General features: G+C 44.1%; 1 protein-coding gene across 1 annotated transcript in view; it reads left to right on the top strand.

The window, feature by feature from the left end:
* The first annotated feature begins 5925 nt into the window (after positions 1 to 5925).
* The window catches only part of DENND1C (DENN domain containing 1C), a 50623-nt gene continuing 34393 nt past the window's right edge, over positions 5926 to 22155 (top strand). Inside the window, exons 1-4 of the mRNA XM_063119103.1 lie at positions 5926 to 6002; positions 10134 to 10198; positions 16799 to 16842; positions 19777 to 19826. Of these exons, the coding sequence (XP_062975173.1) occupies positions 5986 to 6002; positions 10134 to 10198; positions 16799 to 16842; positions 19777 to 19826 (176 nt within the window). The 5' untranslated portion in view covers positions 5926 to 5985. The remainder of the gene's footprint in view (positions 6003 to 10133; positions 10199 to 16798; positions 16843 to 19776; positions 19827 to 22155) is intronic.

Raw genomic sequence — 22155 nt, 5'->3', positions numbered from 1 at the left:
AGAAGCAGTGGTATAGAGTCACCACAGCCCCAAATGACTGATGGGTTTCTTGTGACATCAGCTGGGGGCCGTGCCCAAATAAGCAGATCTTTGAGGAGAAAGTGATTCACTCATAGACAGCATGACACATATAGCCTAGCTCACCGTTACAACACCCTTCACCTTCCATGACTGACTTCCTGTTCAGTGACTAGCCTTAATTGATATCTTTCACAGTTTCCTTTATACTGGTTTGTGCTGCTCCACCAACTGGCCCATTTTAACAGGAAATGGGGTCAGCAATACTCACCATGGCACATTTCAATAGGAAAACACATGTTGAGACTCGCATATCTCGCAGCTCATTCCTATAGGAAATCTATCATCTCACCTCTAAGGCACCAGTGTAATTAAGGCACATATCAACTCATTTTTATTTGAGCACCATGCGCCCAATGGCTCCCACAAAGCCACTGCCACTCTAGGTGAAAAATGGCAAAGAAGCCTGGCAAGCCACGAAACATGTTTTACTCAGGAGAACCTTCCACATAAAAGTCTGGTCGTCTTGGTAGCGCACAGTCTCATTACATTCAGAACAAAAGGATGGGTCCTTCAACACCCATGGCCAAAGGAAGGAAGTGGTGGGTTCCCTCAGCAATGCAGAATCTGTGGCAGTATGATCGATTGAGAGATGCTCAAAGCTTAAATAAGGGTAATCCAATATGTTTAAGGTTATTTAGTTGTATTAAATATCAATAACATTTAATTCTATAACTTTTCTAAGTATCTAGTGCTTCTAGGTTGTCCCAATGCCTTCATGCTGATTAGCCAGAAAGGTGATAGCAAGTTTAATTCTTACAGAGCAATTGGATTATGGAATGCTGCCTACATGTTTCTCCTTTATATCTTTACAAGTTAAAAGAGTAGTGATGTAATTTTTTTTTAAAAGGATGAAGGCCAAAAATTCAGGAGGGCAAGGCTGCCCCCACCCCCATAGCTAAGACCCTCTGACCACAACACAAATTGATGGACGTGTTTTTTTGTTTTTTTGAACATTAATACTTTTATTAATTTTCCACATAAACAGAACACATAAGGAAAGGTAAAACAACAATACAAACTACATCACAACATAAACAACTACTAAAATAGTCACAAATACATAAGGCTATATTCCATTTATTTATTTATTTATTTATTTATTTATTTATCCATTTAAAGTGATCTTCATGTCAGATGGCAAATGTCATATTTCTAGTTTACCAGATCCGGATTTCATAAGAGCAAGCAAGTATATTGATCAAATGCAAGAATACAAGTTATATATAAAACCCACATACAAATAAATCATCCTTTTGCAGTTCTTTTACATATTCAATAAAAGGTTTCCAGTCCATTACATATGAAGCTATTGTTCTTTCTTTTACTAACGCTGTTAATTTGATGGAAGTGTTGAGGGGGGCATTTATGGTCTACAAGGCACCCATGGCTCTTTAAGGACATGGAGGTCTCACTGTTTAGATAATATATTTCTAGTCCTCATGGCTGTGTCGGAAAATACTGTCTTTAGTGACTAGCTGGACCATAAGGAAAGCTGAGCGAAGGAAGATAGATGCTTTTGAACTGTGGTGTTGCAGGAAAATTCTGAGAGTGCCTTGGGCTGCAAGAAGATCAAACCAGTCCATACTCCAGGAAATCAAGCCAGACTGCTCACTTGAGGGAATGGTATTAAAGGCAAAACTGAAGTACTTTGGCCACATAATGAGAAGACAGGACACCCTGGAGAAGAGGCTGATGCTAGGGAAAGTGGAAGGCAAAAGGAAGAGGGGCCGACCAAGGGCAAGATGGATGGAGGATATTCTGGAGGTGACAGACTTGACCTCGGGGGAGCCGGGGGTGGCGACAGCCGACAGAAAGCTCTGGCGTGGGCTGGTCCATGAAGTCACGAAGAGTCGGAAACGACTGAACGAATAAACAACAACAACAATTTCATTTGCACCAAGGCCATAGCCAGTCTTCAAGGTGGAGCTGCTCTCTCCCCCTAAAAACTGACAGAAATAACTTCAATAATCCGGTTGTCAAGCCCAAGCATCTATGTGTATTTTAGTGTCTATGAATTTGTAGCACCAGAAAAATATGTGCTGAATCAGAATTTATTTTTAAGTTTCTAAGGAACACCTGACTTAAACAATAGCTTTGTTAAGTTAGCCTTTATCCCCTTTAAGCACCCTGCCTTTCACATAGTCCTATACTCATTCTTCAAATGGAAGATATTGTGTGTCACACAAGTTAGACAACTTTCCCCCAAAACATTATTAGGTGGGGCACATTGGTATTCCAGGTGGAGCGGTTCACCCAGTAGCTTCTCCCTGGTCACAGCCCTGCTCCAGCACTTGCTAAAGGCAATTTGGGTCTGAACAGACACAATGGGCCAGTGCCTTCCTGTCCCACTGCAGATGTTAATTAAATCAGCATTCCTAAATTGATTGCATTATCACCTGTCACTACTGTTGTGAAAGGTCACTGTTCTTATTTTGCAGACATTCAAGGATAATTCTAATTATCACTGTATTTTTTGCCTTTCATTTCCCTCTGACCCTTTGCTTACAATTCCCACATAGGCCCAGCCGTGTGTGTGTGTGTGTGTGTGTGTACTTGCCAACTAAAGATAACACTTCATGAGAGAGGCTCAGAGTGTGGCAACGAGGGACAGGGCCTTTTCGGTGGTGGCCCCCAGACTATGGAATGATCTCCCTGACGAGGCTCGCCGGGAACCAACATTGCTATCTTTCCGGCACCAGGTTAAGACTTTCCTCTTTGCCCAGGCATACGGCAGCACATCTTAATCACCCACATGTTTAGTTTTTTAACGGTTTTTAATGCTTTATGTGTGTATGTTTCTGTGTTTTAGAATTTTAAATTTTGTATACTTGTTTTTATCTCAGTTTTAGAATTTCTGTAAACCGCCCAGAGAGCCCTGGCTATGGGAGTAGTATATAAGTGTAATAAATAAATAAATAAATAAATAAATAAATTCATGCATCTAATAAAGTGGATATTTGTCCACATAAAATTAGTGCCAATAAAGAACCACAAGATCTTTTGTTCTGACCTAGTTCTTACTGAGGTGGCAAACCTGACTGTACCACTTCAGACTACAAGTGAGAGCTCACATAATGGAATGCTCCTGTGAAAAAGTAAAAAATAATTTCTTCATAAAGAAAACCACCATGTCAGCAAGAAGCCTAGCCAAGAACCTTTACCCCTGAGATGCTGGTTTTCTGTGTACAGGGAATTTCTTATATACAAGGGCATTCCATTATATGAGACCCTATGTGCAGACTGACACAGGTTTAGCCCCTAAACGAGGCTTCTATGATGTTTCTTGGATCAGACTTGATGATTTCAGCACAAATCTGTCCAAACATCCAGCTACTGAGCAGTTGCTTGACAGCCTGCCTGGGATTTTGTCCTGATATCCAGTCAAGAGTTCCCATGACCTGACTTCCCCTTTGGAAGTCAGGTCATGGGAACACTTGAACACACAATGCAACAGCTTAATGCTGTTCCAAAGCTCCGCTGCTCCTCCAAGCACTGACATGCACGCCCCTGTTTACAACCTAACATGGGGGAGAAAAACATGTATTGCTAAATATATACAGCCAAAGGTGGCAAAGACATGAAGAACCAACTCTGTTTGCACATATTTTTTGGTATTTATTGTGTGATATAGCCTGCTATATTCCATGTATATTCCTTGTGTGATAAGACCATTTTCCAGAAGGATTGCTTTGAAAACGTTTTGAAACCTGTATAGGCAGTGTGTCCTGGGCCCCAGCAGTTGTCAAAACTGTTATAAAGCACTTTAAAGCAGTAGTGTAGATCCCCCCTTGGTCTCTGACCCCTATCCCTACACTTACCTATACTAGGGTGACCATATTTTGGAAACCAAAAAGGAGGACAACATGGCCGTCCAGCACCAATGGGGCGTGCCCACCCGAACATAGCCTTGGTCACATGTCTGATTTTACAGCACACATTTAAAACAAATCTGTTCTACATAACATCTTACTGTTAAAATCACTGAAATAAAGAACAAGTGAGAGATTCAATGTCATGCTGATTTGTGGATGCCTTGCCTCTGCTGAGCTCCAGGTACCCGACTGCCCACCAAATCTGCAACTGGAAAGGTGCCCTGCTTGCCCAAGACTTCTTACCTAAAGACTGGAGATCCCCTTAATGCCAAGGGCTGAAACTGCTCAAGATGCAACACCCCAAAGAGGAGGTTTGACAACCTGAGTTTGAAGGATATGGCTCCAGCAGTTTTAGAATACAATAATTTTAAAACAAACTTTAAAATAAATCCTAAAACTCAATGGATGGACAGATCTGTTTCAAACTTGGCATAGCTAAAGTCCTTGTTAAGAGCAATCATGGTGCCAAGTTTCATCTCTTTATCTTTAAAAATATTTTTTTTAAAAAAAAATCCTCAAATTTAAAAAAAAATCCTAAAAATCAATGGATGAACAGATCTGTTTCAAATTTGGTATGGCTAAAGCTCTACCTAAAATCTATCATGGTGCCAAGTTTCATCTCTTTATCTTTAAAAATGAAGATTTTAAAAATAATAATTTTAAAACCTCAATTTTAAATAAAATTCTAAAAAATCAAGGGAAGAACGGATCTGTTTCAAATTTGGTATGACTAAAGCCCTTCCTAAGAGCTTCCATCATGCCAAGTTTCATGTCTTTATCTTAAAAACTGACAGAGTTATAAGCATTTTTGTTAAGTCCCATTAGAGCTGCTCTTTGGAAAATCCGGATTTCCCCTCCCCTCCCGGATTTGTCATCAAAACCCCGGGCAAATCCGGGCAAATCCGGTCATATGGTCACCCTAAACTCGAGAACATCTAATTCAGTCACTGACACCCATTGAAAAAACATTAACTGCTCATCCCTTACTCTGAGAAAGCAGATCAGCATAGTAAAGGATGCTTGCCTAAAAGTACTATTTCATGGTCTTCACTTCTCTCAGTGGCAGGAAGTTCCAGGAGGAGCTGTTATTGGCTTATGTTACTTAAAAGGAGAGAGTAATGGAGACATAGGGCTTTAAAAAAATATTGTCATGTTGCACAGGGTAGACATTACATCAGTTCCTCAAGTGCAATGGCCACACAGAGCCATCCTATCCTTCAGAGTTGCTTGCTGTCAGCCAGTTGCAAAAATGTGGACTTCCTTCCCTTTTGTAGCCTACATTCAAACAGCCATTGTGTTTCTCTCTTTCATTCTCTCTCTCTTTCTCTTTCTTTCCCGCTCTCTCTTACACCTCTACACACACACAAACAGATTTCACTCTCCCCACCCAAGCACATAAACTGTACATTAACTAGTAGCCGCCACCCTTTACGCTACGTCCAGTCGACTATACAAAAATCTTGAGAGAGGGTAATTTTGCATATCCAAACTTTGCGTGGGTCCCAGGATCTGCTGTTACTTTAACTGACGTTTCAGGTGAGCTGGAAAGGGATACAGCAAAAGAACTGATTATTATTATTATTATTATTTATTTATATAGCACCATCAATGTACATGGTGCTGTACAGAGTAAAACAATAAATAGCAAGACCCTGCCGCATAGGCTTACAATCTAATAAGTTGTAGTAAACAATAAAGAGGGAAGGAGAATGCAAACAGGCACAGGGAAGTGTAAACAGGCACAGGGTAGGGTAAAACTAACAGTATAAAGTCCCTCTCCCTGCCACCACCATTACCACCCACCCCCCAGCCTAAAGCTTCCACCCTGCAGTGAGCGAAGGCAGTCACAGGCTTCATACTTCCTCTAACAAAAAGCCGCAAAAGGAAATGCTGCTTTTTGAAATGCACCACACTGAGCTGTAGAGAGATTTTCAGTCTTCAGGGCATCCGTCTCCTTGCCTTGATGGGAGGAAAGATTTCCCCCTTGGTTGCTTCTGCGGGATGACAATTGTGATGGAATGATCCAAGGAAGATGGGGTCCCGAATCAAGTAAGACTTTGGGCTGGGTTCTGTGAGCAGCAGGGAGGGGTCACCCGGTCCAAACAGCCTGCTCACTTTCACTTGTCTTCAGCTGTAAGTGTAGAGTGCAGAAATCCAATCCAGATCCTTGATCAGGTGGGAAACTAGGACATTTTGCTCCTCCAAAGTGTGACACCAGCAGAACAATGCCGCAGAGCACACTGTGGGACCATCCTGATCTTGTACTGCTGTGCTGGCTCCTCTGAAAAGACTGCTGTCCCACGCTACTGCTTAGATAAGCGCTTGCTGAGTCAGTTCAGATGCCCCAGGAAGGCCAAAAAGCTTCCCAACGCATCAAGGCTGCCAACCTTGAGTAGTATAATACAGGCGCTGACCGCAGGAAGTTCTCGGCTTGTAATCAGTCTGGGACTTCAACTCTAGGCCATTGTGTGGTGGGATGTAGTGATTGTAAGAGCAAGGAGCAAGCAGAGAGGCTGAAGGGGAGGGGGGTTGGCAGTAGCACATGAAGCTGTTCATAGAGCCAATGTGGTGTTGTAGGGCTTAAAGTTTCAGATTTGGACTGGGGAGATCTAGGTTCAAATCCCCATTCAACCATGGACCTCAGTCAGTGACCTTGGGCCAGTGACCAACTCTCAGCCTTAACCTGCCTCACAGGGGTGCTGCGAAGGTAAAATGGGGAGCAGATGACCATGTACACTGCCTTGTGCTTCTTGGAGGAAAGGTGTGACACAAATGCGATAAATAAGTTAAGCCATTGGTCCATCTATCTTGGCTGGCAGCATTTCTCTCTGGGACTCCAGGAAGACAGCCCCGCCTTCCCCCGCCCCACTACCAGGGATCCCCAAAGACAGTGCCTTATGTTTTCTCTATTATTATTATTATTATTATTATTATTATTAGTAGTAGTAGTAGTAGTAGTAGTAGTAGTAGTATCCCGCCTTTTGACCAAAACTGGGCCTCAAGGCAGTATTACAAAGTTTAAAACATACATTTTAAAACATAAGAAAACAAATGTAAAAAGAAAAAAAGTTCAAAATACACAACAAAATTAATGTCAAGCGTTCCCAAATATGGGAGAAATGAAGGGCTTGTACTTTGTGAGCACCGTTTAGATAGAGCAGCTAAATATATTCCCTGGTGATTCTTTGTACTAAATTTGCCCCTATCATTGTTGGGACCTGGCACAAAAGTTGGGCCTGCAACAAAATGTTGCCGTATATCCTTCCCCCAACTGTACTATACGCTGTAAAGAGCTCAAGGAGGGCCTGCCACTCTTCTTTGAGTTTTCTGTTTTTCTTTTCCAACTGAAAATCAAGATATTGCAGCTACTGAATAGGCTCAGCTTCATTGGGCTGCTCTGTGTGTGTGTGTGTGTGTGTGTGTGTGTGGTGGGGAGAAGTTGCTCACTTTGGATTATTTAAAACTTGAGGTTCACCTAGGGTGACCCTATGAAAAGGAGGACAGGGCTCCTGTATCTTTAACAGTTGTATTGAAAAGGGAATTTCAGCAGGTGTCATTTGTATATACGGGGAACCTGGTGAAATTCCCTCTTCATCACAACAGTTAAAGCTGCAGGTGCCCTGCCCTCTTTTAAATCTGGTCACTCTAGTATAGCTCCTGCAGCTTTAACTGTGGTGATGAAGAGGGAATTCCACCAGGTTCCCCATATATACAAATGGCACCTGCTGAAATTCCCTTTTCTTTGCAACTGTTAAAGATACAGCAGCCCTGTCCTCATTTTCATAGGGTCACCCTACTCAAGGCGGCCTTACAAAGTTTAAAATATACTAGGGTGACCCTATGGAAAGGAGGACAGGGCTCCTGTATCTTTAACAGTTGTATTGAAAAGGGAATTTCAGCAGGTGTCATTTGTATATACGGGGAACCTGGTGAAATTCCCTCTTCATCACACCAGTTAAAAGTGCAGGTAACCTGCCTTCTTCTAAATCTGGTCACTCTAGTATAGCTCCTGCAGCTTTAACTGTGGTGATGAAGAGGGAATTCCACCAGGTTCTCTATATATACAAATGACAGCTGCTGAGATTCCCTTTTCTTTGCAACTGTTAAAGATACAGGAGCCAGGTCCTCCTTTTCATAGGGTCACCCTAGGTTCACCTGAGCATACTGATCCCTTTCGTTTCGGCTCCGTTTCTGTCAGCACTCACCACCTCAGTTCACTATGCAATTTGGCACTTTCCAGATGAGTTAGACTACAACTCCCATAATCCCTGGCCACGCTGGCTGGAGCTGATGGGAATTGTAGTCCAAAACATCAGGAGGGCATAAGGTTACCTCCCTCCGTAGGAGGATGTATAATATCCCGAGTCAAACATGCCCCACCCCGCAGCAGTCACTATACAAAGGCCTTCTAGTTTCTCCCTGTCAAGCAGAGCATGACTTACTTGAGTGCCCTCCAGCCAAAAGACTTTGAATTCCTTGACCATGTTATTGGGTTCAATCAGTTATGACAAAATAATTTCCCAATGTGACCTGGGGACTGGGGACTAGGTTCCATCGAGGTGGTAAACTTATGCCTGGGCTGAACCACTTCAGACAACAGGTAGGGACTATGATGCAATGTTTCTCCAGGTAAAGCAATTCCCTTCACATAGAAGACTAGCCTGTCAGGGGGAAAGTTCCTAACCTAATATTCTCTCTGACATCTAATTTCCCTTTATAGAACAGGGTTTAGGAGAGGAGAAATGGAGGAGCACTTTGTTCATGCAGCCTCCTCTTACAGACTGGTGCAGCCCTGAAAAAGATTAAGGACGAGAACTAGGCTGGTATTATAAAAGAAAAGACTTTGCCTTGTTTTCAACCTTTTATCACATAACCACTAGAACTTTCTAGGGAGCTTGATTCCCTCTTTGTTGTCCTTCTGCCAGGAGGCAAAGATATTTTTATTCAGGCAGGCCTTTGGCCCATAAATTAGTTTGTTGCTGAAGGGGCTAGGTGATGTTTATTTCTTCTTATTGCTGTGTTTTGAATTGATTTGCTTTTAGGTTTTAATTGAGATTCTGTTTTAACCTGCAATTTACTATTCTTAGCCGCCTTGAGCACCATTTTTTGGCATAAAGGTGAGATATAAATTCAATAAATAAATACATTCTAAATTATCTTTTGCTATGGTGGATCTAAGCTATGGTGGATCACACCTGGTACTGTCATTCTCTGAGTGGAAAGAGAAAGGAGAAATCAGACATCAGAAGTGCCCTGATGCTGGATCAGACCAAGGGTCCATCTAGTCCAGCACTCTGTTCACACAGTGGCCAACCAGCCATCGGCCAGGGACCAATGAGGCAGGACATGGTGCAACAGCACCCTCACACCCATGTTCCCCAGCAACTAGTGCACACAGGCTTACTGCCTCAAGTACTGGAAACAGCACACAACCATCAGGGCTAGTAGCCATTGATAGCTTTCTCCTCCAGGAATTTATCCAACCCCCTTTTAAAGCCATCCAAATTGGTGGCCATCACTACATCTTGTGGTAGTAAGTTCCATAATTTAACTATGTACTGTGTGAAGAAGTCCTTCCTTTTATTTGTCCTGAATCTCCCACCAATCAACTTCATGGGATGCTCCTTTTGGGTTCTAGTATTTTGAGAGAGGGAGAAAAATGTCTTTCTATCCACATTCTCCACACCATGCATCATTTTACACACCTCTATCATGTCTCCCCTTAGCCTCCTTTTTTCCAAGCTAAACAATTCCAGTTGTTGTAACCTTCCCTCATAGGGGAGATGCTCCAGACCCTTAAAGGGTAAAAAATTAAAATGATGATGCAGGTGGAGAAACATTAGCCAAATACTACTCCATTAGAGCAAGAGATCTCAATTCCCACCCCATCGACGCCCTACCTTCATTTCGTTCTACCTTTCATAAAATCAAAGAATCATAGAATAGCAGAGTTGGAAGGGGCCTACAAGGCCATCGAGGCCAACCCCCTGCTCAATGCAGGAATCCACCCTACAGCATCCCTGACAGATGGTTGTCTTGAAGGCCTCTAGTGTGGGAGAGCCCACAACCTGATACTGTGGGCGTCTAAACTTGCATCCCTAAATTCACATGCCTTCTAAGACTACGTTTTGCCAATGACTAGGGCAGCTCTGAGTGCAATGGTTTCTCTTGTCTTCCCAGGGAAAATCCACAGAGGATATTTGATCTGTTCTTCGAAGCTTCCTGTCCAACACCTGCAGATGATGGTGAGTCTCTACCTGGGTGCGCAGTGGTATTTTTGAAGTGGAGCGGGGTGAGGAAAAATAAACATTTGTGCACCAGTGTGCCAGATTTTTTGGAAGCTTTGGGGTACCCCTTGTGGGATGTGTGGGAAAACAATCTCAGGACAAGGATGAAGCCTTCTTTATTTTTCAGTGCCATTGCTGCTGCATCCACATCACAGTCTATGAGCTCATTCACATTTGCACGTTTGCCCTGGTTTACACTCGAATTATCTGCCCTCGTTTCCATAGCGTGTGAAGGCCTGATCAACTTGCACCATTGCGCTTTTACGCTTCATTAATTTTTACACCTCTCCTCTCGTGTGCACCAGTGTTTCGCTGTTCCTCCGTTGAGATGCACATCCCACCTCCCAGATCCCCTCTGTACCTCCCCCTACAGTTCATTGGTTGGAGATAGTTGGACACCGCGCCCAGTTTGCTGTTTGAAGACTTTAAAAAGAAAGTTTCTGAGTGACCACACTATTAAAAGTTAGTTCTATATGTGTTTACTCAGAAGTAAATCTCTATTAAATGGAGTTTACTCAAAAGGTAAACATGCATTAGTATGAGTGGGGTGTAAATGCAATTGAAATCAATGGGATTTACTTTTGAGTAAGGGAACCAGCAGATCTGTAGTTTATGAACTTGAAGATCCACAGCTTCACAAGATCAAAGGAATGGAAGAGCGATCCTTTGCATTAGTGCACTACCAGGAAAAGGGTTTAAGGGGGGGAATTTAACAAATCACCAAAAAATCAAGGGATGACCCAATCTGATTCAAATTTGGCATGCTGAAAGCCCTCCTTGAGAGCTATCACTGTGCCAATTTTGATCTCTTTAGCTTTAAAATTTACACAGATTTAAGCATTTGCTTAATTTCCATTTTAAAATCCCTTAAAATCAAGGGATGTACCAATCTGATTCAAACTTGGCATGGCTAAAGCCCTCCTTAAGAGCTATCGCTGTGCCAATTTTGATCTCTTTATCTTTAAAAATGATGGTGCTGCTGGCAAGGAGGGTGCATTTTCCACATTTCTTTTAAGGTGAAAATGCCTGCTGGAGAAAAGGCACGCCCCTCTCCACCCCTTGAAAACATGCCCACAGAACAACAGGTTGAAAACAATGGATGAAAATACACATTGAGGGTTGCATGTTGTCCTTTCGATTTTCCGGAAGAACCAGACTTTCCCCTTGCCAAAAAACAACACTAAGAGGGAGGAGGGAGGTCAGGGCAGGACATGGACAATGTTATCGGAGTCCTTTGCACACAACCCACATTGACAGCAGGCTATAACACTGCTGTGATGGAGCCCTATATCTGCAGTAAAACAGAGCCATAGAAGTCCAAGCTCTTTGCGCCATGTTAGGGATTGGCTTGAGATTTGGGGTTGTTTAAAACCATAAGGAGAGCCCTGTGGGATCAGACCAAAAATCTGCCTCAGCCTTCTCCAACCTTGCACCCTCCAGAGGTTTTGGACTATGGCTCCCATAATCCCTGATCATTATCTATGCAGTAAGGCCAAACCCCAATCCTATAAGCAGACTAGGGAAGATCACAGTGGGCCTGTTCAGATAACACACTAAGCTATAGTTAGGCTACTAATCCTTTTGCAGCAAATGGTTAGTGAGTGTGTTTAAACTGTGGTTAATGTAGCCACCATGGTTAGGAATGGTTCACATGACACACTAAGCCATAATGTTTAGCTCAAAATTCTTAACCACCGTGGCTTAGTGTATGTGCGTATGCTCAGAGGCACTCTACCCTCAGGGCTAAATGTTTTTTTTGGGGGGGGGGAGGAACAAAAATGGGGCAACCCAATGTATATATTTGTCTAGAGCAACCAAAAATAAATAAATCTAACCCAACAAGTGCATGGAGCCCCCTCCAGCCTGTCCTCCTTCTAATGTTGTGAGATAAACACGGCATTTGCGAAGAAAGGTGGAAGACCTGAAACACCATCCTGAGTAAATGTTGGGTGGTGATTGCTAGGTAGGTGTAGGTGTGTGTGCCTCAAGGGTCGTCCTTATGCCCACCTGCCCTTGTTCTTCTGCTTGTAGAAGGTAATCAATCAGTATCCCCATCCATCTGGGGATATGCTCCAAATCTCCCTATTTAACAGTGATGAGGCCTAATTTCTGCAGCGTCCTCCTCCTCCCTCGTGTGCTTTTCTCCAGATGGCTTGAGGTGGCAGTTGGGCGGTTGTTAAAAATAAGAAAAAGAGGGGAACTGCAAATCTCTGCTTAAGATGCACTACCCAGGGAAGCTGGCATGTGTGCGAAACCTCTGCTGAGAGACAGCATGAAGCTCTTTCATCACCTCCTGTCAGCCGCTCTCCTTCCTGTATGTATATTGGTTAGTTCCTGAAACAGAGGGGCTGAGGCTCACACATGCCAGGAAGCCGTGCCTTCCTCTCGCCTGGAAGCCTTGCTGTGAATGCCAGCTGCCATAGGGACGAAGCTGCATAGCAGCAAGGGAAATATGCAAACATACTAGCAGTGGAGGTACTCTCTCTTGCCGTTGTTAAGAGTTAGAAGACCTAAAGACAGTAGTGCACGCACTGGTAACCTCAAGGCTTGACTTCTGCAATGCGCTCTACATAGGGCTACCATTGTACCCAGTTCGGAAACTTCAACTAGTTCAAAATAGGGCAGCCAGGTTGGTCACCGGTACACCTAGGGGTGACCACATTACCCCAACATTAAAATCACTCCACTGGCTGCCAATTAGTTTCTGGGCAAAGTACAAAGTGTTGGTCATCACCTTTAAAGCCTTAAACGGTTTGGGTCCAGGTTACTTGTGGGATCGCCTTCTCCCATATAGTCCGCCCCGCACACTCAGGTCCTCTGGGGTGAACTTACTTCAGTCAGCTAAAACTAGGCTGACATCAGTTTCCCAGAGGACCTTTTCTTCTGTCGCCCCTGGATTGTGGAATGGCCTGCCGGAGGAGATTCGTAAAATTAACTCTGTGTGTGATTTTAAGGCAGCTTTGAAGACTAGCCTTTTCCGGCAGGCCTATCCAGATCAATGTTAAATCAAGAATTTTTAAGATGTATTGGTTCCTGTTCTAATGTTGTTCCCCACCTCGATCCAAAGGGAGAGGCGGGTAAGAAATAAATATATTATTATTATTATTATTGTTGTTGTTACTTTCCATGTCCTGAGCACTAGGACTTAAAAGGAGCACTGTTGGTTTTGCAAAGGTTCATCAAGGTGCTAGACCCCATAGTCGTCCAAATTGAGTATTTTTGCTCTAGATTTTCTTGTGGGTGAGTTTCTGTAACACACGAGGTGGAAGAGGAACTATACAATTTCCAACATTTCACAGATAAAGATAAGGAAACCTATGCTGTTGCAACATCCTATTCTTACACTAAGGATCAACCTACCTGTCTTGCACCCACAGTACAGATTACTGAAGTCCTTCTTTGCCTGCAGTATCCACAGTATACCGTATTTCTTCGATTCTAAGATGCCATCGATTGTAAGACGCACACTAATTTCAGTACCACCAACAGAAAAAAAAGCTTTGATTCAAAGAAATAATAAACGCACCCGTGACTTATTTATTTTATTTATTTATTACATTTTTATACCGCCCAATAGCTGGAGCTCTCTGGGCGGTTTACAAAAATTAAAAACATTCAAAGTATAAAACAACAGTATAAAACCATAATACAAAATACAATATAAAAGCTCAACCAGATAAAAACAGCAGCAATGCAAAATTACAAATTTAAAACACCAAGTTAAAATTTATTTATAGACTGTTAAAATGCTGGGAGAATAAAAAGGTCTTCAACTGGCATCTAAAAGCAAATAATGTAGGTGCCAAGTGAACCTCCTTAAGGAGCTCATTCCACAGCCGGGGTGCCACAGCAGAGAAGGCCCTCCTCCTGGTAGCCACCTGCCTCACTTACTTTGGCAGGGGCTCACGGAGAAGGACCCCTGAGGATGACCTTAGGGTCTGGGCAGGTACATACAGGAGGAGGCGTTCCTTCAGATAGCCTGTCCCCAAGCTGTTTAGGGCTTTAAATGTTAATACCAGCACTTTGAATCGGGCCCGGACCTGGACTGGCAGCCAATGAACCTGGAAAAGGACTGGCGTGATGTGGTCTCGTCGGCCAGTCCCTGTTAGTAAGTGTGCTGCCCTGTTTTCTACCAGTTGATGTTTCCGGACTATTTTCAAAGGCAGCCCCACGTATAACGCATTGCAGTAATCCAAACGAGAGGTTATCAGAGCATGGATAACTGTAGCTAAGCTATCTCTGTCCAGATAAGGGTGCAGTTGTTATATCAGCCTAAGCTGATAAAAGGTGCTCTTTGCCACTGAGTTCACCTGTGCCTCAAGTGACAGTTCTGGATCCAAGAGCACCCCCAAACTACGGGCCCGATCCTTTAGGGGGACAGATGAACCACCCGCTAACAGTACCTCCGTCTTGTCTGGATTGAGTCTCAGTTTGTTAGCCCTCATCCAGTCCATTACCGTGCCCAGGCACTGGTTCAGAACAGCCACTGTTGCACCCCGTTTTTAGAGATGTTTATATGGGGGGGAAAGTACGACTTAGAATCGAAGAAATACGGTACTTGTATCTTGGAAAAATCAGTCCTGTGGTACTTTCTGGAGAAAGGGGATATTAGCAAGCTGACTATTACAAGTTCTTTAGGGCGGGGTGGGGGGGAATAAATAGAATGTTTAATCTGACCATGGATCCTATTGTAGTTATTATAGATAGCAGCAACTCAACAAGCAACGCTTATTTATACTATCTGACTAGGCAATTATGGAAGGAACAGAATATGGGAAGTTGCCTTATGAATGGACCATGGGAAGGTCAGCTATTTTGTTCAGTTGTCAACCCTGCCTGGCTGTGATTCTTCAAGGTCTCACTTACAGAGGGTTCTTTTCCACTGCCTACGGTGTGATCCTTTCAATTGAAGATGCCAGGGATAGAACCTGGGGAATTCTGCACGTAGAGGAGGTGCTCTTCTACTGAGCTATGAATAGGCCATCACAGGGACGCAGTGTGCTGGCATTGCGGGCCCATGGGTGTGCATCTATATGCGCTGTTGTCTAGCGGCATCCGCCCAGGAGAAGGAGCTGCAATTGATGCAGGTATGGGCATAATAATAATAAAATTAAGGTCTCCCCAAAAGGAAAAAAGGAACAAGCCAGGGATGAATCAAAGATTATATTTGAATAGGGACAGGTGCTAGGAAATAGAGCCTGTTCCTATTAAATAAGGGGCATTTGAAGTATGTGAATTCTATACTAGTGAGCCTATGCTCAGCAACATCTATACCAGGGGGGCAGAACCTCTTTCAGGTCAAGGGGCAATTCATTTTTGGGGAAGATCTTGAGGACAATATTCCAGGGCTGATCTTGACCAAAACAACAAGGGGCTGTGGCTGACGTACCCCCAAAGGCCAGGGTATTTTAGCTTCCCCCCCTTTTTCCTTTATTTTAAAAAACATTTTTATACTGCTGAGGCGTTCTGGGCAGTGCACAACGAAAAGATTTAAAACAACACAGTTCAAAACATTTACTTACATTTGAGAAGGAAAGTATTTTATCTATTTATTTTTTTATTTTTATTTTTTTATTACATTTCTATACTGCCCAATAGCCGAAGCTCTCTGGGCGGTTCACAAGTACGCCGTTCTCTGCTTGGCACGGTGTTTAGTTGAAGTCAATTAGCCATGATGGCTAAATGGAACCTCCCATGTTCAAGAGGTTAATACCAGTTAACGCCAGTTGCTCCCTCTTAATATGAGTTGCTTGGGGAAGAGGGAAGAAAGGCAAACAGGAGACAGATGTTGCTACTCAGGGGCAGCTGGCTGTCCTCTATCGGAAACAGGATACTGGGTCAGTTGAGCTGCAGTACGAGCTTAAAGCTTCTGCTGTCAGTGCAAGCCTTAGGAGCAGGGCCGGTGCCAGACTATTTTGCGCCCTAGGCAAAGTGAGCTACTTGCACACACACACACACACACACAAAAATGCCAACTTTGATTTTTAAGCAGCTCTGGGAGGGCGGCTTCCGGGCGGAAGTCCGAACATGGAGCCACCCCACCCTCACCCCAGTGTCCCTGGCTTCGCTTCGGCTGGGCGGGCGCGGGGCGCCATCTCGCCCACCCAGGCCCAGCTGAAATCTCAGGCCGGGCTGGCTCACAACCAACGCGCGTGAGTGCTGTGCTGCGCCTGGCGCCCCTCTTAGCTTGGCGCTCTAGGCGGCCGCCTGAGCGGCCTCTATGGTAGCACCAGCCCTGCTTAGGAGAGGGGTTTCAGCCTTTTAGAATGGGGAAAATCAGGAAACAACCAAACAAGACGATGGAGGAAAAGGGGGCGTGATGCTCTGGAAAACCCCAGGGGGCTGGATTGGGACCCAAATGCATCGGATTTGGCCCACAGGCCTGAGGTTTGGCACCCTGGAGCTAAAACAACAGCTCTAGGAGGGAAATAAAGAGCCGTGGCAATGGGCATGATGCCTGCAGCTTGTTCTGAGCAAGCTGTGCTTGCGCGTAAAGCCAACTGAAGGGGAAAATGTTTGTGTTCCATCTGCTCACCTCTGATCTCTTTCTCTGTGCAGATCCTCGAGTGCTCAGACAGTTTCCTCTGGAGTTCGATGATCAGGTCTGTCCTCCTTTGCAAAGTTGCTACCCAACTCCACCACTCTCAGTCCTAAAATCGCTGCAAGCATGTGCTGAAGTTGCCACCTTCCCCTCCTCTTAGCCTTTTCTCCTGTGGCTTTAAAAAACAACCCATCACACAAACCAGGATGATCAGGGGTCTGGAAACAAAGCCCAATGAAGAGAGACTGAAAGAACTGGGCATGTTTAGCCTGGAGAAGAGAAGATTGAAGGGAGACATGAGAGCACTCTTCAAATACTTGAAAGGTTGTCACACAGAGGAGGGCCAGGATCTCTTCTCGATCCTCCCAGAGTGCAGGACACAGAATAACAGGCTCAAGTTACAGGAAGCCGGATTCCGGCTGGACATCAGGAAAAACTTCCTGACTGTTAGAGCAGTATGACAATGTGAAATAGAGGCCTTCAAGAGGCAGCTGGACAACCATCTGTCAGGGATGCTGGACAAGCATCTGTCAGGGATGCTTTAGGGTAGATTCCTGCATTGAGCAGGGGGTTGGACTCGATGGCCTTGTAGGCCCCTTCCAACTCTGCTATTCCATGAATCTATGATGCTTTAGGGTGGATTCCTGCATTGAGCAGGGGGTTGGACTCGATGGCCTTGTAGGCACCTTCTAACTCTGCTATTCTATGATTCTATGAAGCACAACAGTAAGTCAGAATTCCAGGGAATCCTGGCTTACTCTGAATGAGCTGATATTGTCAAATGGGTTCTACTACAATTCACACAATCCCCCATCCAGCACAGAATCTGGAAGGATGAGGTGGTTTGCGAGAGCTGTGCTAGTGCATGCAGCCTGTTCGTTCCCACTTTGGAACATCAGCAGGAGCAGCTGAACTAACCAGGAATAGGATGCGGAATGAGTTGTCCAAAGCCAGGCTCCTGGCTTATTGCTCACAAAGAAGGTAGGATGTGCAAATCAGCACAAACCCTGGTTTGTAATCCTGGTTTGTAAGTGATGCAACAAGCCAGGATTCACCATTCAGCCATCACAGTAAGCTTTCTATTTCTGTTTAGTTTTTGCTGGCACCCTTAGCGTTAGGTTGTTGCTGGGCAAACCATTATTAAACTCATTGGAATTCAGATGATTAAAATAGAAATAATTAGAACCCAGCCTTATAAATCCACAAAAGTTACTAGCCTGCTTGTTTTTGAACCATCCTGCTAAGAAGATAATAGCCTGGAAATGCAGGGTACTTAGCCTATTCGCAGACTAGTTTAAAAAACGCCTTCTACCAGGCAGGCTCTGGGAGGAGGGATGGAGCTGTTGGTTCTGCAGCCAGCACAGAAACCAAGCAGACGGACATTGCCAGTCCACTCACTCACCTGCATGGAATTCCTTGTCACCTATGGCTACTACAACTAGCTTATGCAAGGATAAATGTGTTTTTAAGGTGCCATTGTTTTTGCTGCACTGGACTAGCATGGCTACCCTCTGGATATGGCTACCTGGTAAGGTATTAACTACAAGGCTGCGGTAACAACACTGAGTAAAATATACAAGATTAAATGTATTGTGTGATGGCAAGGAGAGGTTTTAGATAGGGTGACCCTATGAAAAGGAGGACCGGGCTCCTGTAGTTGCATAGAAAAGGGAATTTCAGCAGGTGTCATTTGTATATATGGAGAACCTGGTGAAATTCCCTCTTCATCACAACAGTTAAAGCTGCAAGAGGTATACTAGAGTGTCCATTTTAAAAGAGGGCAGCTTTAACTGTGGTGATGAAGAGGGAATTTCACCAGGTTCTCCATATATACAAATGACACCTGCTGAAATTCCCTTTTCTATGTGACTGTTAAAGGTACAGGAGCCCTGTCCTCCTTTTCATAGGGTCACCCTATTTTAGAGGAGGATCTAGAAAGGGCAGAAAACAGTCCCAGGCACACCTCTATCCCTCAGCACACAGACAGGCAGGTAGGCAGACACACACATTATAAGCAATAGGAAAAGAAACTTTCCCATCTTGTGAACCCTTGTTCCCATTCATTTATCAAAAGAGGCTGCAGCTCTTGTCTTGAACATACTTATCTGAGACTTGTCAGAAGGGGGGATTTTTGTGTTTCCCTACCGTTGCTATGGCCTCCTGTCCCACAATTGCAACAATCTCTTTACATGGGGAGAGAAAGAGGAAGCAGCAACGACCATGTGGCCCATAGAGTGAGCGTTTTTATTGTGCTGCTTTTCCAGCAAGTTTCATTTTTGAAAAAGTCAGATTTTTCAGGTCTTTTTTTGCAATGGAAAAAGGAGTGGGAGGCGCGCAGGAGGACGACAGCATTGTCTAAAGGACACATGAAAATCTGTGAGTGGGCGGTAATGAGCATGCAATGAAATGCTGTTCTGATGACACTCTTAGTACCACCAAACTGAATGGGAATTATTAGTACTGTTACTATTTATTACAATTCTATACCACCCAACAGCCAAAGCTTTTTGGGTGGTTTGCAAAAGGCTAAATGCTTAAAAATACAATCTAAAACATAATATAGAAATTATTTACATACAAAACAATTTAAAACACTCAAAAACAAATATACTGAAACCAGGTAAAAACTTTATACTATGCTGTCAAAATGCCTGGGAGTAGAAACCTGGGCACTGAAAAGATGACTACATTGGTGCCAGTGGTGGGAGGGTTTTCCAAAGGGTGGGCTACCACCAAGAAGGCCCTCCTGCTTCTTGCCATCCTCTGAACCTTCTTTGGAGGAGGTGCCCTGAAGAGGGCCTCAGTTGACAATTGTAGTGTAGGGTTAGGTTCTGAGTGGAAGTAAGGATTGTTCTGTAAATGAATGTTGTGTTCTATACATGCTCAAGGATTTTCCTCACCAGCCAAAGTCTTCCTCCAGGTGCTTATGTGGGTGACTGATATGTTCAGACTAATGTATCCTGCAATAACTAAGGTCCCATTTCTCTTCCTTTAGGAATCAATACAGATGCTGTCCAGGTTTTGCTTCCCCTTTGATATAGAAAGGTATGGAATCACTGGCAAGAACGGGGGCTCCCCCACTCTCTCTCTCTCTCTCTCTCACTCACACACACACACATACACACCTACCTGTTGCAACTTAAGGCTGCCAACTTTTCAACCAGCCACATCAGCTGAGCTTTTAACAGAGATTTGATGAGCTCACCTCTGTGCACTGAAAAGCATTGCTTGCCAGGAACTGCAGATCAAACTGCTATTAAAGGGCAAAAGAGCTTGTCAGCCTGGGGTTTTTCTTTTGCCTGGTCAGTTGGCAACCCTCACCAATCCACCCCACTCAGGGCACCTCTATGTTAACAGCTTCTCCCACCCATTGTCAGCACCCTAGAGACTTGGATTTGTCCTTTCGTAATAAGCTCCCTTTGTGTCACACTTCCCAATATCTAAATCTGCACCTGCAGAATCCTACACTGACATGGGATGCTCTTCGTTATGGAATTCTTGTCCGCTCCGAGTGTCACTAACATTTCCCGTAACGCCCCCACCCACCCACTAGGTTCATCAGTTCACCTATGCAGGTACATCGCTTTATAACTTCATGTGATTATGCACCACCTGATATTTCACAGCTGAACATGTAAACGAGCCACAGTGTTTGGAGTGCTATAAAACATCAGCCTGTGATTGCTCTTTCATTCATGAAAGTCTTAACCTGATGTTGTAGTCATCAGGTAGCAAATATGTGCATGTGGACAAAAGGTGAAATCCAACTTCCGCTTGCATAGGGTGACCATATGAAAAGGAGGACAGGGCTCCTGTATCTTTAACAGTAAAGTGCAAAAGGGAATTTCAGCAGGTGTCAATTGAAGAGGGTGAAATTCCCTCTTCATCACAGCAGTTAAAGCTACACTAGCTATAGTAGAGTGGCCAGATACAAAAGAGGGCAGGGCTTCTGCAGCTTTAACTGTTGTGATGAAGAGGGAATTTCACCCTCTTCAATTGACACCTGCTGAAATTCCCTTTTCTATATTACTGTTAAAGATACAGGAGCCCTGTCCTCCTTTTCATATGGTCACCCTACGCTTGCACAACAGCACTTTCTCCCTGTATTGGCCCGGCCCCTGAAAATCTGTTCTGGGAGGAGGGGAATCACTTCCCCCTTCCCTGCTCAGCTGACAGAAACAGCTCCATCAGCAAGAGCACTTAATTGGAAACTACTAAGCTTTTGCAGCAAATGTTTAGAATAATAATTAGGTGCTCCCTTCGTAAGAGAAGAAGTGGAGGTAAATAGGATACTAAAAATGTTAACGTTAAGAAAACAGTGGGGCAGCATTTTAGTCTCCCAGAACAATCTGTAGTAACTGGAACTAAAATAAAGGCTCATTGTGAGCTTAAAAAGTGCTCATCCACTGAAGAGGATGCCGTTGCGACCCTGCATGACTCACTGGGCTCTGTCCCCTTCCGATCAAACTATGCTGGTTATAGCTACTTCTGCGGTGTCTGCATCTGGTGTGATTGGATCATTAAATCACTCCTTTCAGTTCAGCAATCAAAAGAGGATGCTCCCTCTATCTCTGATGAGTCACTGGCTGGGTTCGGACGACACGATAACCCATGGTTAAAGAGTCAACTGTCAGTTGCCTGCTCAACCATTGGTTATTGTACCATCTGTGGGCAAAATCCATCCCACGGTTGACTGTTTCTTGGAAATAGCCAACGGAGAAACGCAGTGGGCTGCACGTTTGACTATCTGCACACCCTCTGGTTAGCATGTCGTCTGGTGGGCTCCGTTGATTATTTTCCCTGTCCACAGAGTCGTGAGGCAAGAGTGGCAAAAAACCCAGCCACACCCACAGTTCTGGTTTGTCTCCTCCCATCTGGAGGCACGCCCAGAATACAATTAAAGAATTGTGGGCGGGGGAGGCTTTTCTCGGGGAGGGCTTTCTTTGTCTTACACATGCTAAAAGTAAATGACCAGTAGCCACTGAGAGCCTTATGTTATATGAATTAATCTAATCTCCTTTTAAAGCTGTCTAAGTTGGTGGCCATCACTACACCTTGTGGCAACAAATTCCGTAGTTGAACGATATGCCATGAAAAACTACTTCCTCTTATCTGTCCCCAATCTCCCACCATTCAGTTTCATAGGATGACCCCAGGTTCTAGTATTATGAGAAAGAGAAAATAAGGTCTCACTATCCACTTTCTCCACACCATGCATACTTCTATAAGCTTCTGTCATATTCCCTCCTTCCTCAACTTTTGTGGTCTGCATAAACATGACCCACATCTTCCGCCATCCTTTTCTTTTGGCCCCCCTATGTAGAACCCTATTCCCCCTCTGCAGTCACGTGTTTATGTATTACAGTATCGACTT

This window comes from Elgaria multicarinata, chromosome 3 (assembly GCF_023053635.1).
Source record: "Elgaria multicarinata webbii isolate HBS135686 ecotype San Diego chromosome 3, rElgMul1.1.pri, whole genome shotgun sequence".
In the NCBI taxonomy this organism is placed as follows: Eukaryota; Metazoa; Chordata; class Lepidosauria; order Squamata; family Anguidae; genus Elgaria; species Elgaria multicarinata.
The sequence above is the reverse complement of the archived record's forward strand: the minus strand, read 5'-3'. Positions and strand labels throughout refer to the sequence as shown.